The 22,460-nt window shown below is 36.1% G+C and overlaps 1 protein-coding gene across 1 annotated transcript; it reads left to right on the forward strand.

The window, feature by feature from the left end:
- The first annotated feature begins 1,695 nt into the window (after positions 1–1,695).
- On the forward strand, positions 1,696–21,181 carry pip4k2cb (phosphatidylinositol-5-phosphate 4-kinase, type II, gamma b). Its single transcript, XM_042733595.1, has 10 exons — positions 1,696–1,866; positions 2,084–2,181; positions 3,381–3,477; positions 7,247–7,396; positions 11,872–12,018; positions 12,307–12,345; positions 19,089–19,200; positions 19,654–19,920; positions 20,285–20,388; positions 20,563–21,181. The coding sequence occupies exons 1-10, from the start codon at positions 1,711–1,713 to the stop codon at positions 20,641–20,643; spliced, it is 1,251 nt and encodes a 416-aa protein (XP_042589529.1). The 5' UTR covers positions 1,696–1,710; the 3' UTR covers positions 20,644–21,181.
- Positions 21,182–22,460: the final 1,279 nt, after the last annotated feature.

Consider the following 22,460-nt stretch of genomic DNA (forward strand, 5'->3'; position numbering starts at 1 on the left):
TCTCCTCATTGCAAGACACATGAAAGCCCGCATGGAGTTTGCTAAAAAACAGCGAAATAAGATTCTCTGGTCTGATGTGACCGAGATAGAACTTTTTGGCCTTAATTCTAAGCGGTATGTGTGGAGAAAACCAGGCACTGCTCATCACCTGTCCAATACAGTCCCAACAGTGAAGGCATGGTGGTGGCAGCATCATGCTGTGGGGGTGTTTTTCAGCTGCAGGGACAGGACGACTGGTTGCAATCAAGGGAAACATGAATGCGGCCAAGTACAGCGATATCCTGGACGAAAACCTTCTCCAGAGGGCTCAGGACCTCAGACTGGGCCGGAAGTTTCCCCTTCCAACAAGACAATGACCCTAAGCACACAGCTAAAATAAAGAAGGAGTGGCTTCACAACAACTCCGTGACTGTTCTTGAATGGCCCAGCCAGAGCCCTGACTTAAACCCAATTGAGCATCTCTGGAGAGACCTGAAAATGGCTGTCCACCAGCGTTTACCATCCAACCTGACAGAACTTGAGAGGATCTTGCAAGGAGGAATGGCAGAGGATCCCCAATTCCAGGTGTGAAAAACTTGTTGCATCTTTCCCAAAAAGACTCATGGCTGTATTAGATCAAAAGGGTGCTTCTACTAAATACTGAGCAAAGGGTCTGAATACTTAGGACCATGTGATATTTGAGTTTTTCTTTTTTAATAAATGTGCAAAAATGTCAACAATTCTGTTTTTCTGTCAATATGGGGTGCTGTGTGTACATTAATGAGGAAAAAATGAACTTAAATGATTTTAGCAAATGGCTGCAATATAACAAAGAGTGAAAAATTTAAGGGGGTCTGAATACTTTCCGTACCCACTGTAGATACAGCATACTCACAATATATCCTAAACATCAAATCTCAAATGCTTGATTGGTTAGCCTATATCATCGCAAAATGTGAACTACAGTATATTATCGCCTAGCTCTAATCTGCTTAATGTGATTATAATGAAGATTAATATCATGCTTTTCTGTACAATTGCTTTGAAACTATGTGTATTTTAAAAAGCTCTATACAAATACATTTGATTACCTATTTTGAAATATTTTTCACTTATTTATATTCTTTTATATTCTTTTATATTTTAAAAAAAAAAACATAAACATGCTTCTTCTTACATGTTTTAGAAATGTTAGAGTTATGTGAGTTAATTGTGCAGATGCTGTAAATTTGCTGCACATTGCTGCACATTTGCCCTATATGCATTAATTCTATTGGTAACCTAAACTCGGTCACTACAGCAAAGGTAAGCACACATTTGACTGTGACATCGAAACTAGCTACCTCACTGGCTGCCTCAGCACACACAGTGCACAAGAATCTTTTGCTCTTTTACCAGCACTGAACATATCAAGAAAACTCTCATTAATGAAAATTGTTAAACTGCTTTTTGACAATTATTTGTCTAGGAGGGTATATTCATCTACAAGAAAAACTACTCACTTCCGAATGAAATGCTGATCAGGCATGTGACTGTTTTGGATAAAGTTATGACAAGTTTAATTCTCTCCAGTTTCATTTGTATGACATGTTTGGGGTGTTTATTGATGTGCTGTTTAGGGTTGAATTTGTTGCTGTATTGTTTTGGTTGAATTTGTTGAAGTTTATATTTACTGGTATTTTGGCAAGTTGTTGTTTTAGTCTATGATTATCTGGGTATATTTCTGGAATTATGTCTTCTCCTGGTAAGACAGGTGCAGTTTCAAGCTCAGTGAGAATACTTTCAAGAACAAAAAGCAAGAAAAAACATTTTGTACATCAAAAAGTGGAGGTATTCTGGGCCAGCGATCCTATCCTGACTGTTTTTATGTGGGGCATCAATCACACGGTATGTTACTGCAAAAAATTGTTCTATATCTGAAAAAAAAAAAATTTATACAGTTTTTTCTCAAGTGCTTGAAAATATGTTGCTTAATTGTTTAAGTATAATGCACATTATTTATTCTTGTTATGTCAGTGGGAGAATGGCTTTAATTAATACCAACATAAAACATTACAAATTTTCAGCCTTCCTTAACATTTTAACCTGCATTTAACCTTTGCAGATAAACGACCTCTTTCAAGTGCCTATGCCAGTAATGCTACTTCCAGATGACTTCAAAGCCAACATAAAAATGAAAGTCAACAACCATTTATTCAACAAGTATGTATTCAACAATTTTAATACATTTAGGGCAGATGACTCATGTCACCATGAATGACTATTTGGCAGTGGTTTGGTTTAGTGCAGTGCAGCAGTTCAAAAGTTAGAGATGACAAGATAAGGTTGGCAACATTTACATAGATACATGGCAAATATTTGTTTATTTTGTATGATCAATCTAGACATATCTGGTGTCATAGACACAGTTTTTAAACAATTTTACATGGCTGCACTTTGAACTGCACAAATCTTTTTAAAACTCATAATCCGGCCTAGTATTTTTTTTTTTTTTTTTTTTTTGATAATGTTGGGAGGGGGGGTTGGTTGCTGACAAAACCTGACCTCACTGAAATGCAACCTTAGTCACAGTTCATATTATTAATTAGCAATAAGATGAGAACAAAAAATGATTGTTTATTCAGACACACATGGCATGCCACTTCAAGTGGAGTATTTGTAAATATTCAATGCTACACTGTAATCTTGACAGTATATGTGATTGTTAGTGGTTTCTGCAGTAAACATAAAGTAAAACAAATATTACCTTTATTTATATTAATAAATAAAATAAATTAGAACAGATTATGGAGTAAGTTATCATTGTCAATTCACTGTTCACTTGTTTAATTAAAACAAACTCAGGTACAATTGCTCTGTTAGTGCTGTTTATTTGAATAAGTGTGAATGCTCTCATCGGAACCTCAGTGAGCACCAAACAAGTAGCTGAGACCCACCTTCTCTGATGCAATTTGACTAAAAGATAGACACAGCATGAACCAAACCCATTACAGTTTGGAACTGCCATCTCCTTGCAGCAGATCTCTCTTCTGTTAGCTCTGTCACAAATATGCATCATAAATTCTGTCCAATCAGGCTGTTGTCCTTATGCCGTTTGTTGTATCTTTAGGTTCAATGTTATATATGACAATAAATGATATGACTAAATAAATATAACATTTTCTTTTTTGGTCTGGACCAAAAGAACAAGGAGAACCGAACTATAAGCATTAACACACCCTTAATGTCTTAAAGCACCCAGTGGACAAACAAACAAACAAATAAATAAATATATAAATGTTTAAGTTTGCCATTTAATATTTTTATTTATTTATTTTAGTGTTAAGTGGATTTATTAGAATTATTAGAGGTGCTTTTACACTGTTAAAATCCACAATGTTTATTTATTTGTAAATTTTCAGGGAAAAGCTCCCTGGACATTTTAAGTTTAAGGAGTACTGCCCACTGGTGTTCCGGAATCTAAGAGAGCGATTTGGAGTTGAACATCAGGATTATATGGTATGAATTTTTTGTACAGTTTAAGTCTGATTGCATGAAATGCTGAAAGATTTCTGTGTTATTTTTTAACATAGTTCTCTACTGTACTTTATCTGTACTTTAAAAAGTTACATGTGAGTCAAAATCAAGGTTCACACAATATTTTTCTGTGAGTTTGCAAAAGCCTGCAAAAATCATTATTTGCATGAATCAGGGCAGATAGGCTTACTATACAAAAGGACTTCATACGTGTTTCTAGGTCATGTGCTCAACTACATTTGCATGGTGGCTATCATTTGCTTTTATGTTTGCATGAGGCACTTGCAAGTGTATTCTGCACTTAGTCCATCTGCTTATAAAATGTGCTTGCTTGCTTGCTTTATTTTATTTTATATTTCTTTATATGAATTCTTTATATGGACTTTTATGTCACGGCGTGCTGCAAGCACCTAGTAGCCCACACAGAATCTACAATTTAACCACAGAGCATGTTCTATAGAAAATACTTTTTCAAAAAAGTCTACACCACTTTGTGTTCAAAGATTTTGACTCCTTTCCAATTGTATTGTTATCCAGCACGATCAGTGGAAGATGTCACCACCACTGGACTACTCAGTCAACCACTTGTAATGTAAATATCACTAACACAAACCTCTTTGCAGAGATGTCACAAGCTCACCAGTTTATGTCTTCCTGCCTGTCACAAGACCAGTTACCTCTGCTCACTACATTTCCCAGAATCCTCCCTGGCTCACACCTATTCACTGTTTCCAGTCACCACACCTGTCTGCCATCAGCCTCATCAGTGGGTCTTTTTAAGCTAGCACTAAGCACCCGCATATTGTCTGGTCTCATCTACAACCCTATCCAGTTGGATTTACCCCTTTGTACTCGCCTCTGTTCTCCTACCTGTGTTCCCGTCTGTCTTCTCCTGGAAAACAAGAAAGAACTCTCGTTATTCACCCCAGCTACTCCCTAACTCATAGTGGCTGACCCTTAGTGGAATATTCTAAGGAATTCTTGGAGATGGCCTCTACCTTCAGTTTGGAAAACGAAACGCTGATGACATTCTTCCACGTAGGTTTGGACGAACCATTATATTCACGGATGCCCTGGAACACGAACAACTGTACGTTGGAACAATACATTATATATGTCCTCCTGCTAAACCTTTCCACTCCTGAAAGACCACTCATCCTTCTTGTGATATCAGAGTCTGCACCAGTTCAAATCCATCCAGAGTCCGCTACAGTCCAAACCATTTCAGAGTCCACTCCAGTGTCTGTTCAAGCTCTTAAACCCACTCCAGAGTGTACTCCAGTCCAAGTCAAGTCAGAGTCCACTCCAGTGTTAGTTCCAGCCCCTGAGTCCGCTAATTTCATCAAATTCAGTCCACAATCCACTACAGTCCAAACTAATTCAGAGTCTGTTCCAATTACAGAGTTCAGTTACGAGTCTGCTCCGACCCCAGAATTCAGTAAAGCATTTGTTCTGAGTCCAGAGTCTGCATCAGAGCACACTCTAACCCCTGAATCTTCATCTTAACCCATTCTTACCAGTGAGTTAACTCTAAGTTTATCTACAGTCCAAAAGCCCATAGGAGAATACCATCCAGTCGAGAGATGGCTTTTGCCCCTAACCAGAGTTGAGAGAAGGCTTATGTTCCCGAGTTTAGCTCAGAGAGGGCTCCAGTCCCAGAGTTTATCCCAGAGTTTATCCCAGAGAGGGCTCCAATCTTTAAATCTCACCCTGAAAAGGCTCCAGTTCCCGAGTTTGGCCCAGAGAGGGCTTCTGTTCCTGAGTTTAGCCCAGAGAGGGCTCCTGTCCACAAGTTTAGCCCAGAGAGGACTCCTGTTCCTAAGTTTAGCCCAGAGAAGGCTTCTGTTCCCCAAGTCTAGCCCAGAGAGGCCTCCAATCCTGAGTCTAACCCAGAAAATAATCCAGTTCCCGAGTTTAGCCCAGAGAGGGTTTCTGTTCCCAAATTTAGCCCAGAGAGGGCTTCTGTTCCCGAATTAAGCCCGGAGAAGGCTTCTGTTCCCGAGTTAAGCCCAGAGAAGGATTCTGTTCCCGAGTTAAGCCCAGAGAAGGCTTCTGTTACAGAGTTTAGCCTAGAGAAGGCTTCTGTTCCCAGGTTTAGCACAGAGAGGGCTTCTGTTCCTGAGTTTAGCCCAGAGAGGGCTCAAGTCCCGAGTTTAGCCCAGAGAAGGCTTCTATTCCCGAATTAGGCCCAGAGAGGGTATTTGTTCCAGACAGGCTCCAGCCCATGAGCTCAGTCTAGTGCCTGATCTCTCCTCAGAGCTCTGCCAGAATCCTGCTTTAGTCAATGGATTTGCTCCAGAGTCTGCTCCTGGTCCAGAGTCTGCTCCAGATTGCTCTCCAGAGTCAGCTCCAGAATGTGCTCACTTCTCAGAGCTCAACCTGGAGCCTAGCTCTCCTTTATCACTGATGGTCCCATCCAGCTCCCCATTGTCTCCCGAGTTTCCTTCGTCTCCGCTGGCCCCGTCCAGCTCTCCTTCAACTCCGTTGGCCCCGTCCAGCTCTCCTGCATATCTTGAGTCCCTGAAAGGTCTGTTCAGTCCTCCTTCATCAGTTCCGAGTTCCCACTCCTCCATAGCACTCTCCAGTAGGGCTGCACAATTAATCAAATGTGATTGTCATGCGTACCTTGTCAGTAAAGCCAGTTCTGTGATTAGTAGTAAATCTCCAGCATGTACTTTCAGATGGAGCAGTACTTACTACATAGAGCTGTAGTTCACTGACAAGCTATGCAAAATCACTTTCATAATCGCAGACGGTTTAATCGCACGATTATGAAATCGAAGAAATCGTTCTGCAATTATGAAAGCTGTTTGCGTAGCTTGTCAGTGAACTAAGGCTCTGTGTAGTAAATGCTGCTCCATCTGAAAACACATGAAAATACCACATTTAATAAAATGTTTTTACTCCAAACTCACTTCATAATGTCAGTTTCAGCATGAGTGCACCCTCTGGCCTTCGGATGAAGATTTACTGCTTAACACAGAACCTTGCTTCACTGAAAGATACATTTTGCACATTGTCTGGTCTCATCTATGCACCTATCAAGTTGTATTTACTCCTTTGTACTCACCTCTGTTCTCCTACCTGTGTTCCCGTCTGTCTTCTCCTGCACTCCAGTGATCATTGCTCCTGAGCCTTCTGAAAAAAAAGGAAGGACTTTGCCTGCTCCTCTGAACTGTTGTTACCTACTCTTGATGTCTTGATCTGCTGCCACTCTCTAAAATAAACCATTGTTGTTGCCACTTACCTGAGTGTTTCCCTTGTGTGTTGCTAACAGAGACCTTGGTATTAGTGAATATTGTCAGAATATGATTTTCATTTGGGTTCTGTCTCTGCACCTGACAGATACAGTTATGGGAAAGGATTAGGTCTAGTTTTTTTTTCCTGCTTTGTAGCATGTGTTTCTTTAAGATCAAACATTTTGCAAGGCCAGAAAAACTTGAAAGTCAGTCGCTGAGTTTTGTCCAGGTGAATGTTGAAACAACCAAGGACTACCAGTAGGGTGCCATCCTCAGGGAAAGAGGACAGCAGAATGCCTAGCTCCTCAAGGAAGTTGCCTATATATCTTACCTAGAGGATGATAAATAAGGGATAATGTACATACAGCTGGTTGTTCTTACAGATTAAACCCAGACAGAGTGATCAGAACACCAGCACAAAGCGTAGTGGGTCAAGTATCACCCTGATGTGGTTATGCAATGATTTTGAATAACTATTATGTGTTGTTTCCAAATTTCTCTATGTATTTCAGGTTTCTCTTACACGTAGTCCTCCAGGAAAGGATGGCAAGTGTCAGGAAGCAGGATTGGTGTTGATATCATATGACCGAACACTAATTGTCAAGCAAATTTCTAGTGAGGAGGTGGAGGACATGCACAACATTCTTTCAGAATACCACCAGGTATTGACTACTGTTTCTTAAGTAATGTTGTTTAATAACAAGTAAATTTAACTTTTGTTAAATTAAGTCTCTTAATTACTCTTTTTAAGGATTAGTTCATTTAAAAATGAAAATAATGCAATCACACACTAACCCTCATATCAAATATATGATATTCTTTCTTTCACAAAAACAAACCTTTTGACTAATGTACTGGTTGCTCTTTTCCATACAATTACAATGATTCGCAATTTATCCTTAAAGTAGTGCCTATGGTACATGCACTATTAAGTCTTTTGAAGCTTGATAGAAATGAAATTTGTTAGAATTTCTGCATCCATGAAACTGTTAACTGTAACTGTATCAATAAACTGAATCTGATTCTGATTCACTCTGATATTTTAACTAATCAATCAGGGATGCATTTCCCAAAACCATAGTTGCTAACCTGTTACTACCTGTTACCTGTTGCTAAATTGCATTGCAACCAACAAAGTTGCTAACTTAGTTAGCAACTATGGTTTTGGGAAACGCACCCCAGATCGGATGTCCTTTATAATGTTTGTTTGTCATTTTTGAGCTTAACAGCCTTAGTTCTCATTTAATTTCTTTATATTGAAAATAGTGGCCAGAATATTCTTCACAAAATTTTCTTACAAGGATTTAACTTTTTTTTTTTCAGTGGAACAAGAAAATAAAAAAGGGGGTACAAGCAACATTAGAATTAGTAATCAGAATCAGAATCAGAAAGAGCTTTATTGCCAAGTATGCAATACAAGGAATTTGTTTTAGTGACATAAGCTTCCAGTACTCAGAGACAACAACAACACACAGACAAAAAAAATAGAAAAATATTGCAAAATAAATAAAAAAGTAAATAAATTGTATGAACAGTTGTGCTATACATGATATGGAATAGAATAGAGTAAGATGCAGGGATGTACTAGGATGGAGGTGGTAACAAATAAATATAAAGATATTGCACATTTTTTGCGTAAGTGGGGAACATTTAACTGTTCATGAGGTAGATTGCCTGGGGGAAGAAACTGTTCTTATGCCTGGCTGTCCTAGTATTTGTGGCTCTGAAGCGCCGGCCAGATGGCAAAAGTTCAAAAATGGGGTAACTTGGATGTGAGGGATCCAGAGTGATTTTCTGAGCCCTTTCCTCACTCTGGATGTATACAGTCCTTGAAGGGTGGGCAGGGGAGCACCAATAATCATTTCAGCAGTCCGAACCGTTCTCTGTAGTCTTCTGATGTGTGATTTTGTAGCTGAAGCAAACCAGACAGTTATTGAAGTGCACAGGACAGACTCAATGACAGCTGAGTAGAACTGTTTCAGCAGCTCCTGTGGCAGGTTAAACTTCCTTAGCTGGCGAAGGAAGTACAACCTTTGTTGGGCCTTTTTAACAATGGAGTCAATGTGATTGTCCCACTTCAGGTCCTGAGAGATGGTGGTTCCCAGGAATCTGAATGACTCCACTGACGCCACAGTTCTGTATACTGTATAATGGTGAGTGGGGGGAGTGCAGGGGGGTTTCTCCTGAAGTCCACTGTCATCTCCACTGTTTTGAGCATGTTCAGCTCCAGGTTGTTAAGACTGCACCAGACAGCCAGCTGCTCAACCTCTTGTCTGTAAGCAGACTCGTCACCGTCCTGGATGAGACCGATGATTATAGTGTCGACTGCAAACTTCAGGACCTTGACAGAGGGGTTTTTAGAGGTGCAGTCGTTGGTGTACAGGGAGAAGAGCAGTGGGGAGAGAACACATCCCTGAGGGGCACCAGCGGCTGTTTGACATGAATTTCCCCAATCTCACTAGCTGTTGCCTATCTGTCAGAAAGCTGGTGATCCACTGACAGATAGAGCTAGGAACAGAGAGCTGGGTCAGTTTGGTCTGGAGGGCTGTTGGGATGATGGTGTTGAAAGCCAAACTAAAGTCCACAAACAGGATCCTCACATAAGTCCCTGTTTTGTCTAGATGTTGCAGGATGAAGTGCAGTCCCATGTTTACTGCATCATCCACGGACCTGTTTGCTCGATAAGCAAACTGCAGGGGGTCCAGTGATGTCCTTCAGATAAGCCAGAACCAGTTTTTCAAACAACTTCATGACGACAGACGTTAGAGCCACGGGTCTGTAGTCATTAAGTCCTGTTATCTTGGGTTTTTAAAATGGCATATTATAATTATGAACTTTTCCTTTAATCCTTATTTATGCTTGATGCATGAACCACCACAGACCAGGCTTAATTCATGAAACATGAGCAGAATGAGATTTATGTTTTTACTTGTTATTTTATTTGTTATTTATTTTTTCTGGTAGACAAACTCATGGCACTACATTCTAATAACACTATACATGTATGTAGTATAATAATATTTCACAAGTTTGTCTGCCCATATGGTTAAGTAGGCTTTAAGATATTTATGTTAAACTTATCTGACTTGCTGTCCACAGTGAAATAGTTTCAACTCAAGCTCTAATAAACCCCCAGGGATATAAGGTTTAAGACGCATTTGTAAATCTTTTGGGAAGGTCCATTTTATGCTCAAATTACTCTGAATTTACTCATATATTTATGGGCATTTCATGAATGAGGTCCACTGTGTGCACCTCACTGCACTTTAGACACCTTTGTAATTCACAGGGTCTCAATTACACTTTAAAACTGAAAAATCAGAATTTTGCATTTGACAGATTTTCAAGCATTGGGCACAGACTTTGGTTATTTCATAATAAACAATAAATCATTACATTTACATAGCACTTTACTCAACACTATACACTGTGAGGGGTGGAATATCCTCAACCACAACCAGTGTGCAGTATCCACTTGGATGATGCAACAGCAGTCATAGTGCACCAGAACACCCACCACACACCAGCTTATTGATAGAGAGGAGAGTGTGAAGAAGCCAATTAGTAGATGTGAGGATGATGAAGGAGGCTATTGCATTAATGACAAGAGGCAGATTTGGCCAGGATACTTACAGCCCTTCTTTTTTTTAAGGACATCCTGGGATTTTTTAATAACTATACAGAGAGTCAGGACCTCGATTTAATGTTTTAATCTCTTCTGATGTGTCCAAAATCATTCCCTAGTCTCTTTCAAGAGCACTATATCGAGTGTTGGCCATTTTTAGTGGTGTCTGATTCTGAGAGAACAACTTAATTTTCTTACATTACCAAATAACTATGGTAACACTTTATTTTAAGGATCAATTCTCACTATTGCTCTATTTGCTTATTAGCATGCATATTCGATATTGACTGTTTATTAAATTTATTATACTTTCAGAAAGAGCTTTTTTGCACTTTAAAGCACATATTAATGCCATATTCTCCATGACCATATTTTAGATCCCTTAAAGGATTCATTCACTCCAGAATCAAAATTTCCAGACAAGACAAGCATTTGTGGTTAAAAAGTGTATAACTGCAATTTGGACCATCAAACCGTTGATCCCTGTTGAAATCCACTATATGGAGAAAAATCCTGGAAAGTTTCCCTCAAAAACCTTAATTTATTTTCAACTAAAGAAAGAAAAACATTAACATCTTGGATGACATGGGGGTGAGAAAATTATCAGAAAATTTTAATTCTGGAATGAACTAATCATTTAATCCTTCTTCATACCTACACTTAACAATTATCTTACTAACTATTAATAAGCAGCAAATTAGGAGTTTATTGAGGCAAAAGTTGTAGTTTATAGTTAGTTAATTTGTTCCTCTGGAACAATCAAGGTCTATCTGTGAAGTAAGCCTGAAACAGCTGAAGAAATAGTACCTGTGATGCCCAAGTCAGAAAGAGTGAACATTATAAATAAATTCTTGTTCCTGTTTCTTGTGCTGGTCCTCAGACAATTTCTTCTTGTCATCTTCAGTGAGGCTCCCCACTGTCTGAACATCCTGCCAGTCCTCCTGTTTCTCTGTTTGCTGCATTTCCTTGTGTCCTCATGTTCTGCTCTCCAGGACCCCAGTTTGAATTTTAGTCTCTATACCCTCTATGTTGCAGTGCTCCATTGGTTCTCATTCTCTTCCATAGCTGCCTGGCTGCTTTGCTTTCCGGGTTGCTTCTTTGACAATCAACCTATAAACTACAATATAAACTGCTAAAGTGATCATTCTCTTTAATTCTAGCCATTTTTGTGACACCAGTTGTCATGATCCTAGTAATCTAAACAAAACAAATTAAATGTCAGTATTCTAGATACAACAGCACTAAGTAATATGCTGTTTAACACAATCCTTTATTTTCAGAAGTTACATACTAATAAAAAATTACTTGCCTGCTAGATGGTCTTACAGTGGATGGTTTGAGATAGTCAGTGTTAACCAAGCAACTGATATTACGATGAACTTGAATAGATTTCTCCAGACACACCAAGCATAAACCAAAGATAAAGCTAGATAAAGACATTTACTGAACCAAAACAGGCCAGTACTTTTTATTTCTTTTTCTCTCATATTAATACTTTTTTTTTCTCCTCAGCACATCGTAACATGCCATGGTAGCACACTACTTCCCCAGTTCCTTGGCTTGTACCGTGTTACTGTGGACAATGAAGACACATACCTTTTAGTCATGAGAAATATGTTCAGCCACCGACTAACTGTCCACAGGAAATATGACCTCAAGGTAAATAAATTCTTTACTCATTGTCTACATTTTTAATTACTGCTTTATTCATTTGTTATTGAGCTATCATGGTGAGGAATTAACAGACTTGTTTTGTTATGGTGACTATATGTATAAAAGTTTGCTTTTCAGTCAATTTGCACATTTATGCAATCTATTACATTTAATTACTAATTTATTTAATTATAATTTGTAGCATTACTGGCTCATATTCATGTAGATCAGCTATTCATTTGTAAGCATTAATTATTAATGTTATGCATCTTTATGTGGTATTTCATTTCATAGGGGTCTTTGGTTTCTCGAGAAGCAAGTGATAAAGAGAAGGTAAGAACGCTACAAATATAATATACCACAAATCATGTTGAGTTTGTCCAAAACATTTACATTTATGTTCCAGATAAACATACTCTGTACTCTTTCTGTAGCAACTTACAGCAAAGTTACAATAGCAACAGGTCTGCAAAGTTACATAAAGTAGCAGAGAATCAAGTTATGACAAGGTTATATGTTCAGTTCCCATACAGGGAATGCTTGTTAAATGTATACATGAAATGCAATAGAGTAGAACAATCTCCTAAATCTTCCTACGAATGACTTTTGAAACATCCATACATACATCTTGCTATATAAATTACACATAATTTTAAGATCATGCGCACATGAATGAGCAGTTGACCTACAGCAACTTGACCTACAGAACACCTACATGCATTCTTAGATGGTTTGACAGCCTGCATGAATGGTTTGAATGCAGTGTGAAACTATGACAGTGTATGGGTGAAACAAGATAATTAATATAGAATTCTTCGTAATGGTAAGTGAAGCTTTTTTTTTTTTTAACAGACTGACATCAGTGGTAAAACTAAATTTGTTGTAACCAGTAGTAGTAATTAAAGCAAGTGATTGCACTTTAAATGAAGTGAGAAAGAAGTGAGCTGATTTGAAGATGCAGGCAAAAAAGGTATAACACTTGAAGGAGGTCTGCACACTCTACCAAAAGTAAGTCATCAAATACAAGATAAAAGCAATACTTTACATTAACATTTCTTAACTTTGCATTGACAATGGTGACATCTGAAACATTTCCCCCTTTGTTTTCAGTAAATATTGCTTTTATCACACATTTTTTGGTAGAGTGTGCAGACTTTTTTTTTTTTTTTTTTTTGGACTGGTTTAAAGGTGAGGTGAATTCCTGGCTATTCTTGTGCTGAGGAATAACCAGCGACCATTTCAACTGAATTGTGTCCTCAGACCTGGCTCAGGGATAAGCTGCATTTCAGCTTACAGGGTCTGTGGGTTTTGCAGGGGAGTTTGTAAGCACATTTTAAGCGGATAACCTCTGTCACCTAGGAAACAAAGAATGCAGATAAGAGAATAAGAATGTCTTAATTCTATCATTTGCACAATTGAACAATAGTCGCAATAGCCCTGACTTCTCTTTGAAAGTGTTCTGTAGCAAGCAACCGTACAGGGGCGTAGAATCTGGGTATGCAGGGTATGCAGGTGCATATGGGCCCGGGCAGATTGGGGGCCAGCCGAGGAAAGCAGGAACTTTTAACTGAAAATTTAAATTAAAGTTTTTGTTTTTTTAAAGTAGCAAGTGGCCAGCAGCAGAAAGTGAGTTGAGCATATGTTTGATCAATTTAACCTTCTCAAATCACTTGCCTAAAATACTATATATATAAAATAAAACATTCATGCATTTCACAATATTAATTAAAATATTTACAATAAAATGTGTGCTATTAGGCGCATATCCAATTGTTTGTGTGGCGAGTGGAAGCTGAAGCGTGCTTTGCAGGACATGGAGTCACCAGTGTCATCACTTGCATTTTTTTTTTTATTATGTTTTTTTTATTGAGTGCAAACTTAAAAGACACTGTCATAAAGGTAAGGGTAATACATCATTCGGAACTGCAAAGGGTCAACTTTTATTTTGGTGCACTCACAATATCAACAAAACGTTGTGCTTTTGTACAATAAAGACAAACAGGATGCGCTTTGTGCAGTCTTGATCTTGACCAGGAGCGCTGAACCAATACTCAGCTAATACTTGCCTCGCAGACATGATAAGCATATCAATGGAATGCTATAAATTACTATTTTAAAATGAAATAATTCCAATCGAAAACAAAAACTCTTTCATTTTGTACAGTAATCTGTAAAGATGCATTTCTCCCAAAAGGCGCGTCAAGTGAGGAGATGAGGATGAGTCAGGATCATTAACTTCATCTTTGCGAAACTGTCTCAGAAAACATTAGTTTATTAATAAATAATTGAAATATCTCCTTACAAATTTTTGACTTTTTTCTATTTTTTTTGTTTGTTTTGTTTTTTGTTTTGTTTTGTTTTGTTTTGTTTTGTTTTGTGTTTTGTTTTGTTTTGTTTTGTTTTGTTTTTTGTTTGTTTGTTTGTTTGTTTGTTTTTTGTTTGTTTTGGGCTGCTGTGCCAAGTTTGTGTTTGCATGCAGAACAAATAGTCTATGGCAGCATTTTAGCATCACGTTGAAAAACAAATATCTAACTAAATAAATAAGATTAATGTCATAATATTTTAAGAATAAAGTCAAAATAACGATAATAAAATCATGTTATATTGCGAGAAGTTAATGTGAAAATTCCACCTATACTCCGCCAAAAAAACTTTCATTCTTCACATTTAACATGAAAAAACAGCAATAAAATGTAGGCTTATTGACATTTTTTGAAACTCTGATTGATCAATTTCATGAGACATTCGTTTGTATGAAACTGTTCTGGTATTTTTCAACATTCATATATGTTCATGTTCAACATTCATGTTCATTTGGTGCTGCAAATATTAAAGAGGAAAATATCATTGATTCACATGCTGCTTGAACTGAGGCGAATATAGCCCAGTTATCTCACTACAAATTAAAGAGCATAAAAACACATTTATTGTTTGTATTTTATCTTAAAATTGACAAAAAGGCTGAGACTTTGTATTATAATAAAAGTAACAAAGCACAAAGCATATTGCGATTATTAGTTGGCTTGCATGCTACAAATAATGAATGGACTTGAAAAAGTTAAATATTATTTCCAAGCATTTACACCGTGATTAATACAGCTTGTGAATAGTCATGTAACCTTATTTGCTTCAGAAAAATCAACAATTAGTTAAGTTTCCGAGTGGGAGCCCAAAAAGTTTTGGCGGGGGGTTGGGGTCGTGGCGTACAAATGTTTTGCGTAGTTTTGCTCTCGAGGGTGTGATGGAACTGTCGACAGATGTTTAAAAGATATATCATACTCTTGGGAGATGGTACCAACACATTATCATGGGCCAAGAAATCTAAGCAATATTGGAAAACATGCTCTCTGCATAATGCATAGTAGGCAAGCTTATAAACAAATAGCACTTTATTTTACAGTCCTGGTCCTCATGTACATACTATGTAATTATTATAGTGATTACAATAACTAGGTACTAACCCTGAAACTACCCTTAAACCTAACCCTACCCCATGTAGTTACTAGGTATTACCAGAACTTACTTTCTTAGGTAGGTACACTGTTAGTACATGTAAGTAACCCATAGAATTTAAGATCAGTGTGATCACATGCATTTTATAAATGAGGCCACTGCATGGTCTCCATGATTCTATATGTCACTGTTAGTATTCCAGAACTTTTTGATTCAGAATGAAATATATCTGAAAATAAACCAAATCAGGAAATAAAGATATATGGTATTGACAAAATTACTCACACCTAAGTGTAATTTTAGCACAGGCCTTTGGTCAAAATAATGAAGTACTTTCTATAAACATGTTTCCTGCATCTCTGTAGTGCTAGTTTGGCCCACTCCACTTGTGCAAACTGGTCAAGTTCTCCCATATTAATGGTTGCTCTCCACAATTTTTCAAGTAGATCTAGACTTCTAGCCACTTTAAAACAGTACAGTTTTTGTTTTTGTTTTTTCACCTGTTTTTATGACATGCACACCTTAGGGTCAAAATTAGGGTTACCTTACCTCACCTTATCATCTTACCTTATAAAAGTAATTCTAAGATATAATTTTATGCATGTGTGTACTTAGAGCCTGTTAATCAATATAACAGCACCACCATGAGGTTGAATTATGCAAGAAAGCTGGACCTCTTGGTGTTCAATAATTAGAATAAGCCAATGCAACCACCTATAATTTGCCTCACTACTGATCTATTTAATTTGGTTCCATCTGTCCACAGATTTGTTTAATGGATCCTGGTCAGTTTTTGTCTAGTCATGTCAAGTCACCTTTATTTCTAGCACTTTATACAATACAGATAGTGTCAAAGTAGCTTCGCAAAGATAAATAGGAAATAAGAGAAGCAGTTCTGGAAACTCAGCTACAGTACAGATTCTGCTGTAAATAGCTTTAGAAGACAATAGTGTCATTATTTAGTTCAAGATAGTTCAGATCAGTAACAGTGTGAAGTTAATTGATTAACTATAGGCAATTCTACAATAAGCAGCGATGTTCTTATTCAGCTTGAATCAGTTCAATTTATTCAAGTCAATTCAGTACCACTGTCGATGTTACAAGATGTGAATTCAGCTGTAAAGAAGCTCTACAGAAAACAATAGTGCCATCATCCAACTTAATTCAGTTCATCCAGTGATGTCAGTCACTTTGTGATCAGTCAGTCATATTAATAAATTACTGAAAGTTACAGTGGTGACCAAAATTACTAGAACACTAGTATTTTCAGCAACTAAAAAATGGTTTTAAGTCAATTATTTCTATCTTTTGATGTAGTGTGTCAGTAGAAAATATCAGTTTACATTTCCAAACATACATTTTGCCATTAATTGTAATAATCCAGTGAGATTTTTGTCTGACAACAGCCAGTGCGTCACTCAGAGATCTGATCATGTGTAGGTCATGTACTCTTAAACATAAAACGTATATATATATATATATATATATATATATATATATATATATATATATATATATATATATATATATATATATATATATATATATATATATATATTTAGGGGTACATGTCAAGTCCATGGACTCTATTATCAATTTTACTAGATTTCCAATAACTTTTCATTTTAAACAAAGACCACTTTTATATCAGGGGACTTTTTTAAATTAATTTAATACAAAAATCCAACAGATATCCATATTTTATCTTGCAGAAATGGCATATTCTATACTGGAATTTGCTGTTTTTGTGCTGTTCGATTTGGTAAATGTGAGGTTTTGCAATTCAGATAAGCTCTAAAATACATGTTTCTGTATATATTTCTTGTAAATATTTGTCCAAATTAATCATTAAATTATGAGAAAGACATTGTAAAAAAATATCTTGCTCATGCATTCATATTAAATCATCCATTTTGTGTGTGTGCGAGAAATCAGTGTCAACTGTGTTACTCCCTAAAACCCCCTATAAATCAGCAATGGTTTGTTCCAAAGTCACATGTTCAACATACAGGAAATTGGAAGACAGTGCTGAAAGTCATAACTTCTCCTCTTAAATATTTTATCTAGATTATTGTCTGCACATAGAGTAGATTAATTGACCGTCAGCTGTGTTATGAAAATGTTCTGGTGAACTTGCGTCACATGTTATATTTATAAATATGTAGAGAAGGAATATAAAAACAAAAGTTAATCAAGGTCATGTACTAACTATTCCAAGGTCAGCAGTTTGCACAAGACCCTAAAATGGCTGAAATGTCAACTGTGTTACCAATCAACTCTAACACAGTTGACAATGATTAACACAGTTGACAATGTTGGCAATTCAGTGTGAATTTATACTCCCACTGAGTGTTGTTGATAAAAACATATATTCACAAACTATTGTCATTACACAGAAATTATATAGGAATTGCCTAAAACCATGAAAACAATGGATAAACTTAACTGATCTAATCACGACCACACTTTCTATGAACTCCGTATCCAAAATATTATATACACATTATATTCACATTTGTCAAGGGTTAAAAAGCATTCAGAACTCATCATGAACCTATATAATATTATAGATTTGGCATATATCTATTTCTGCTTAGTCATGACTTCATTTACAGTTATAATAATATAATATATATTTATTAATGTTGAAATATATATTATAATGTGTGTGTGTTTAAAATGCTTTATGGATAAGTTCATTCTTACCTGTCAACTGTGTTACTTGTTATGTGTGGTTTTTATGTTATAAATCTTTTAAATGTGAACTAAACCATCAGGGAAAAAATGGAGATATCTCTGGAGATGGGTGTCTTTGGTAAGGATGGTGAATAACACTAAATTCAGCACACTGTGGATTTATGTTAAAGAAAAGTATCATCCTTCATGATAGCACCCCACAGTATGCCCGTTATGAAGCCCCAAATTTATATTTTCATATCAGTTAGACAGATAACCTTAAAAACTCTGGTGAATAGACTCAAAAACCTTCAAACAAATGTGTAATCAAACATGTGGGACTTCATTCATGTTCCATTTGACACAACATTTGTCCATTACACAGTTGACAAAAAGTCATTAGAGCTTAAGCTTGCCAAACAATTAAAAATATTAGCAATATTATCAAATCTGTATTATCAGAAGAGCCAGTCTGGTGGGCTTAGACTTTAGACTCAGAGTCCTAAAGTGCATGGCAAATCTTGTCTTTGTCATATTTAGAAATGAGATCTGATTTGACTAAAGATTACAAATATACATTTCTTTGTTCTTTTAATTAAATGTAAATTGTGTGAATAAATAACTTGGTTGTTAGACATTGTTTTGGCTACTTTTAGAGTTACTTCTATACAGTGTGCATTTTTCACGTTATCTTGTAGAGGCATAAAATGTTGGATCCTACATGTATTTCTTGAAGAAATTGTTTACATGTGATCACTATAACTTCTTATGTATATTCCATCTTTTTTCTTGCTGACATCTAAAAGAGTTTGTCTTCTAATGAAGCATTTTCAGCATTGTATTAACTTGTACTTGTATTGCATGCTATATGCTTGACTGGCATGGTTTTCTCAAAATTCCAAATTTGTTCTGGAATATAATTGCTTGAAAATCATTTGGAAACCCAGGTGAAGGAACTGCCCACCTTCAAGGATGTCGATTTCAGAAATAACATGCAGCGAGTGTACATCAGTGAAGAGGAGAAAGAAAAGCTTTTGGATAAACTGAACAGGGACGTAGAGGTGAGATGATTTACATATTATTACATTCGGCTCAAAGGTACTTTCAACTATATCGCGTTTTGTGAAATATATTTATTTCTAGTTTTTCCCCCTTCATTCTTATACCCAAGAAACCTTTTCACTTTCTTTTTTTTTCTGAAAACATGATAAAGCAGTGTCCAAGACCTTAAGAAACATTTCCATCTGCAAAATATAGTTTTTCATATGTAAGAATATGTTTTATATTCATATAGACTATTTCTTGATTAGATTGTGTGTACAAATATGAAATTGCACCGTATATGTTGTATGCCCTCCTTGGCAGAGGAAGAAATATTTTTTTATTTGGCACATGATGATATGTTCTGCTACCTATATTATTTTCTATAGCAAGAAATCTATATAGAACTACCATTTTAAAAGGGACATGTTGAAACTAACCGCCTGTTTGTATATCTGTATGTGTTTTGGCAATTTCTTGTACGTTTGAAGATCATGGACTACAGCCTGCTGCTGGGCATTCATGATGTCGAGAGGGCAGAGCAAGAGGAAGCGGAAGAAATGAAAGACCCTTTAAGTGAAGAGGAGGAGGATTCAGAGAATGACCTATCGCTTATGGCTGTGGGGTCTTTCGGCACTTCCCCTGAGGGCATTGCAGGGTACATGAGCTCTTACAAACCTCTTGGTCCAGGAGAGTTTGACCCTTATGTTGATGTGTATGCCATCCAGAGTGCAGCTGGTGAGTCACATTCCAGTAAATAAGTTTAATAGGTCAGCATTATTAACATGTCAAGCTGTTCATGAAAACATTCAAATAAATAAGGGATAATGATAATTAATGCAAACCGAATAAATACCAATCTCAACTTTTCTATAATCTTGAACCCATTCATCTTTTCATGAAGGTAATTATGAAGAGCTTTTAGTTTGTTGTTTTTTCATTCCTCCCCACCAAACAAATGTCCTTTACTAATTGTGTGTTCATTTTAAATGCCTGCTGGCTTTCGATGCAGATTCAGATTTATCAAAGTACATATGCTTTGAATTTGTTTAAATCCTTACATTCAATGTTTTATGCTTGTGTTTGTCTCTCCTTAATCTAGGTTCCACACACAGAGAGGTATACTTCATGGGTCTCATAAACATTCTGAGCCAGTATGATACCAAGAAGAAAGCAGCCCATGCAGCAAAAACAGTCAAGCATGGAGTAAGTGGCACTTTATGAATGGACAACTGAGGCTTTGTGTAGTCATTTGAATACATGCTTTTTACATTGCAAAAAGATTAAAGATTAAAACACAAGATTAAACTGAGCTGTAAATGTATAATTATTATAGGTGTTACATGTTACAAATTTTTTAATGTTTTTTTTATTTTAAAGGCTGGAGCTGAGATCTCTGCAGTTCATCCTGAACAGTATGCCAAACGGTTTCGAGAATTCATTGCAAACATCTTTGCCTAATTGAGAGCATTTTAAATATACTCTTCCAAATCTAGTACACAAAAAAAAGAAAAAAAAAAACCTTGCTTTGGAACTGGTGGTTTGTACAAATTCCTGATTATTAAATTATTTGAAAAGCATTATTTAATTATTAAATTGTTTAGCATGTATGAATGATAAAAAATTGTTATAAAATCAAGATTATGAAATTGTCATGAATTGTATTTTAAAACTCTAATTTGCAATAAAAATGTAATAATGCACATATAAAATGTATACAAAAAACTGACTGCATGAAATGGATGTGCAGTTATAATAGTTTAGAATGTGACATTTTAGTCTGCGGATTTTTCAAATAGTGAATATTTAAATTATTTGTATGCATTTTCACAAAGTAAATATGAAACTTTGTTTGTCATTTAACCCTTTTTGACTTTTTGATGTACTGTTCATAGTCTCGAGTGTCCATCCAGTAAAATGGATTTATTCTGTAGTTCCAAACTTCCACAAAACAAATCTACCCCTGAAATTTATGATTAAAGAATGCTGTGAAAAATAAGTTTGAATTGTTTATCCATTTGATCTTTTATTCAAAAATTTCTATTAAAAAAAAAAAAAAAAAAAAAAAAATCCTTTAATTGAAGAAAAAATTGAAAGTTGGGGGAAATCACATTAAGAAATACTCTAGTACACAAATTGGTACCCTTATAAATTATTCTGATGAAAATATCACTGAAGTATATTCCCATTCATATTTGCATTTTTTTGTTATCACACCAGGGTGACTAAGAACATGAAATTATCACAGATTATTATCACAGGAATATAAATATGAAGTAACACAAAGGCCAAATTCCCTTAATCATTGATTACAATAAGTTAAATCAAAGAATATATTTCTGATGTGGAGCAAAAGAACTTCACAAATTAGAAAGTGGCTATAAGAAAGAGCTAAAGCATTAAAAATCCCCATTTCCTCCATCTGGACAAAAATTTCCAATCAATTAAAAAAAAAAAAAAAAAAAAATCCAGTCAACAGAAAATGTTAAAAATCTGCCTGGAAGAGGATGTTGGTCTATTTTGTCTTAAAGCAAGTCGAGGAGGATCGTTTGAGTGGCAAAAGACTCTCCAAGGATCACAGAGAACTGCAGAAAATAGCTGAGTTTATTTTTGTTTGTTCAAAAAAATGAAAAATATTTAACAGATCTCCACAAAGACCAAGAGCAACAAGAAATGTACCAAGCTGTTGATTAACAGGGCAGTATATTTTATAATAATGAGGGTGTGATTTAATTTTTGTTCATGTATTTCTCTCTCTGTCCCATGCATCCCACAACTCAGAACGAAGTGCTCCACTGACTCCTTAACCTCTGCTTTACTGATATTAATTTGCATTTGATATGCAATAATGAACTTGAATGAACAGACTTAGTTATGCCTTCATGGTTTGAGCATGCAACTCAACCATCTTGAGCAAGAGCAGAAGACCCATGGAGCACAAACAACTTCAAAAGTTCTTTCTAATCTAAAAGAAATCCTTTCATCAGATTTCATTCTTCTTCCGCTTCTTCTGCCCTAAAAGAATCTTCTTGACCAAAATGCACATCAACATTTTTATGTCTTCCAGATATTTAGCAAGCGCAGAGATATTTTACTGACACCAGGTGGTGCTATAACATGTGAATGTAGTTTGCTGATTTAAAATTTTCCCATTTCTGCCTCTATTCTTGGCTGTTTTTCTGATTTTCACAAAAACTGACACAGAGACTCTCCTGAAGGAAAAGAAAGAAAGAAATTTGTCAAATCATGCCACAAAAAAAAATAAAAATAAACCAGGA

This window comes from Cyprinus carpio, chromosome B11, assembly GCF_018340385.1.
Source record: "Cyprinus carpio isolate SPL01 chromosome B11, ASM1834038v1, whole genome shotgun sequence".
Lineage (NCBI taxonomy): Eukaryota > Metazoa > Chordata > Actinopteri > Cypriniformes > Cyprinidae > Cyprinus > Cyprinus carpio.

What these genes read in the sequence shown, in the direction of transcription:
- pip4k2cb (XM_042733595.1), top strand. Translation starts at nt 1,711, where the DNA reads ATGTCTTCTCCTGGTAAGACAGGTGCAGTTTCAAGCTCAGTGAGAATA. An exon ending in TGCCATCCAGAGTGCAGCTG is followed by an intron (nt 19,921 to 20,284) that starts GTGAGTCACATT and finishes TCCTTAATCTAG; the next exon opens with GTTCCACACACAGAGAGGTA. An exon ending in CAAAAACAGTCAAGCATGGA is followed by an intron (nt 20,389 to 20,562) that starts GTAAGTGGCACT and finishes TTTATTTTAAAG; the next exon opens with GCTGGAGCTGAGATCTCTGC.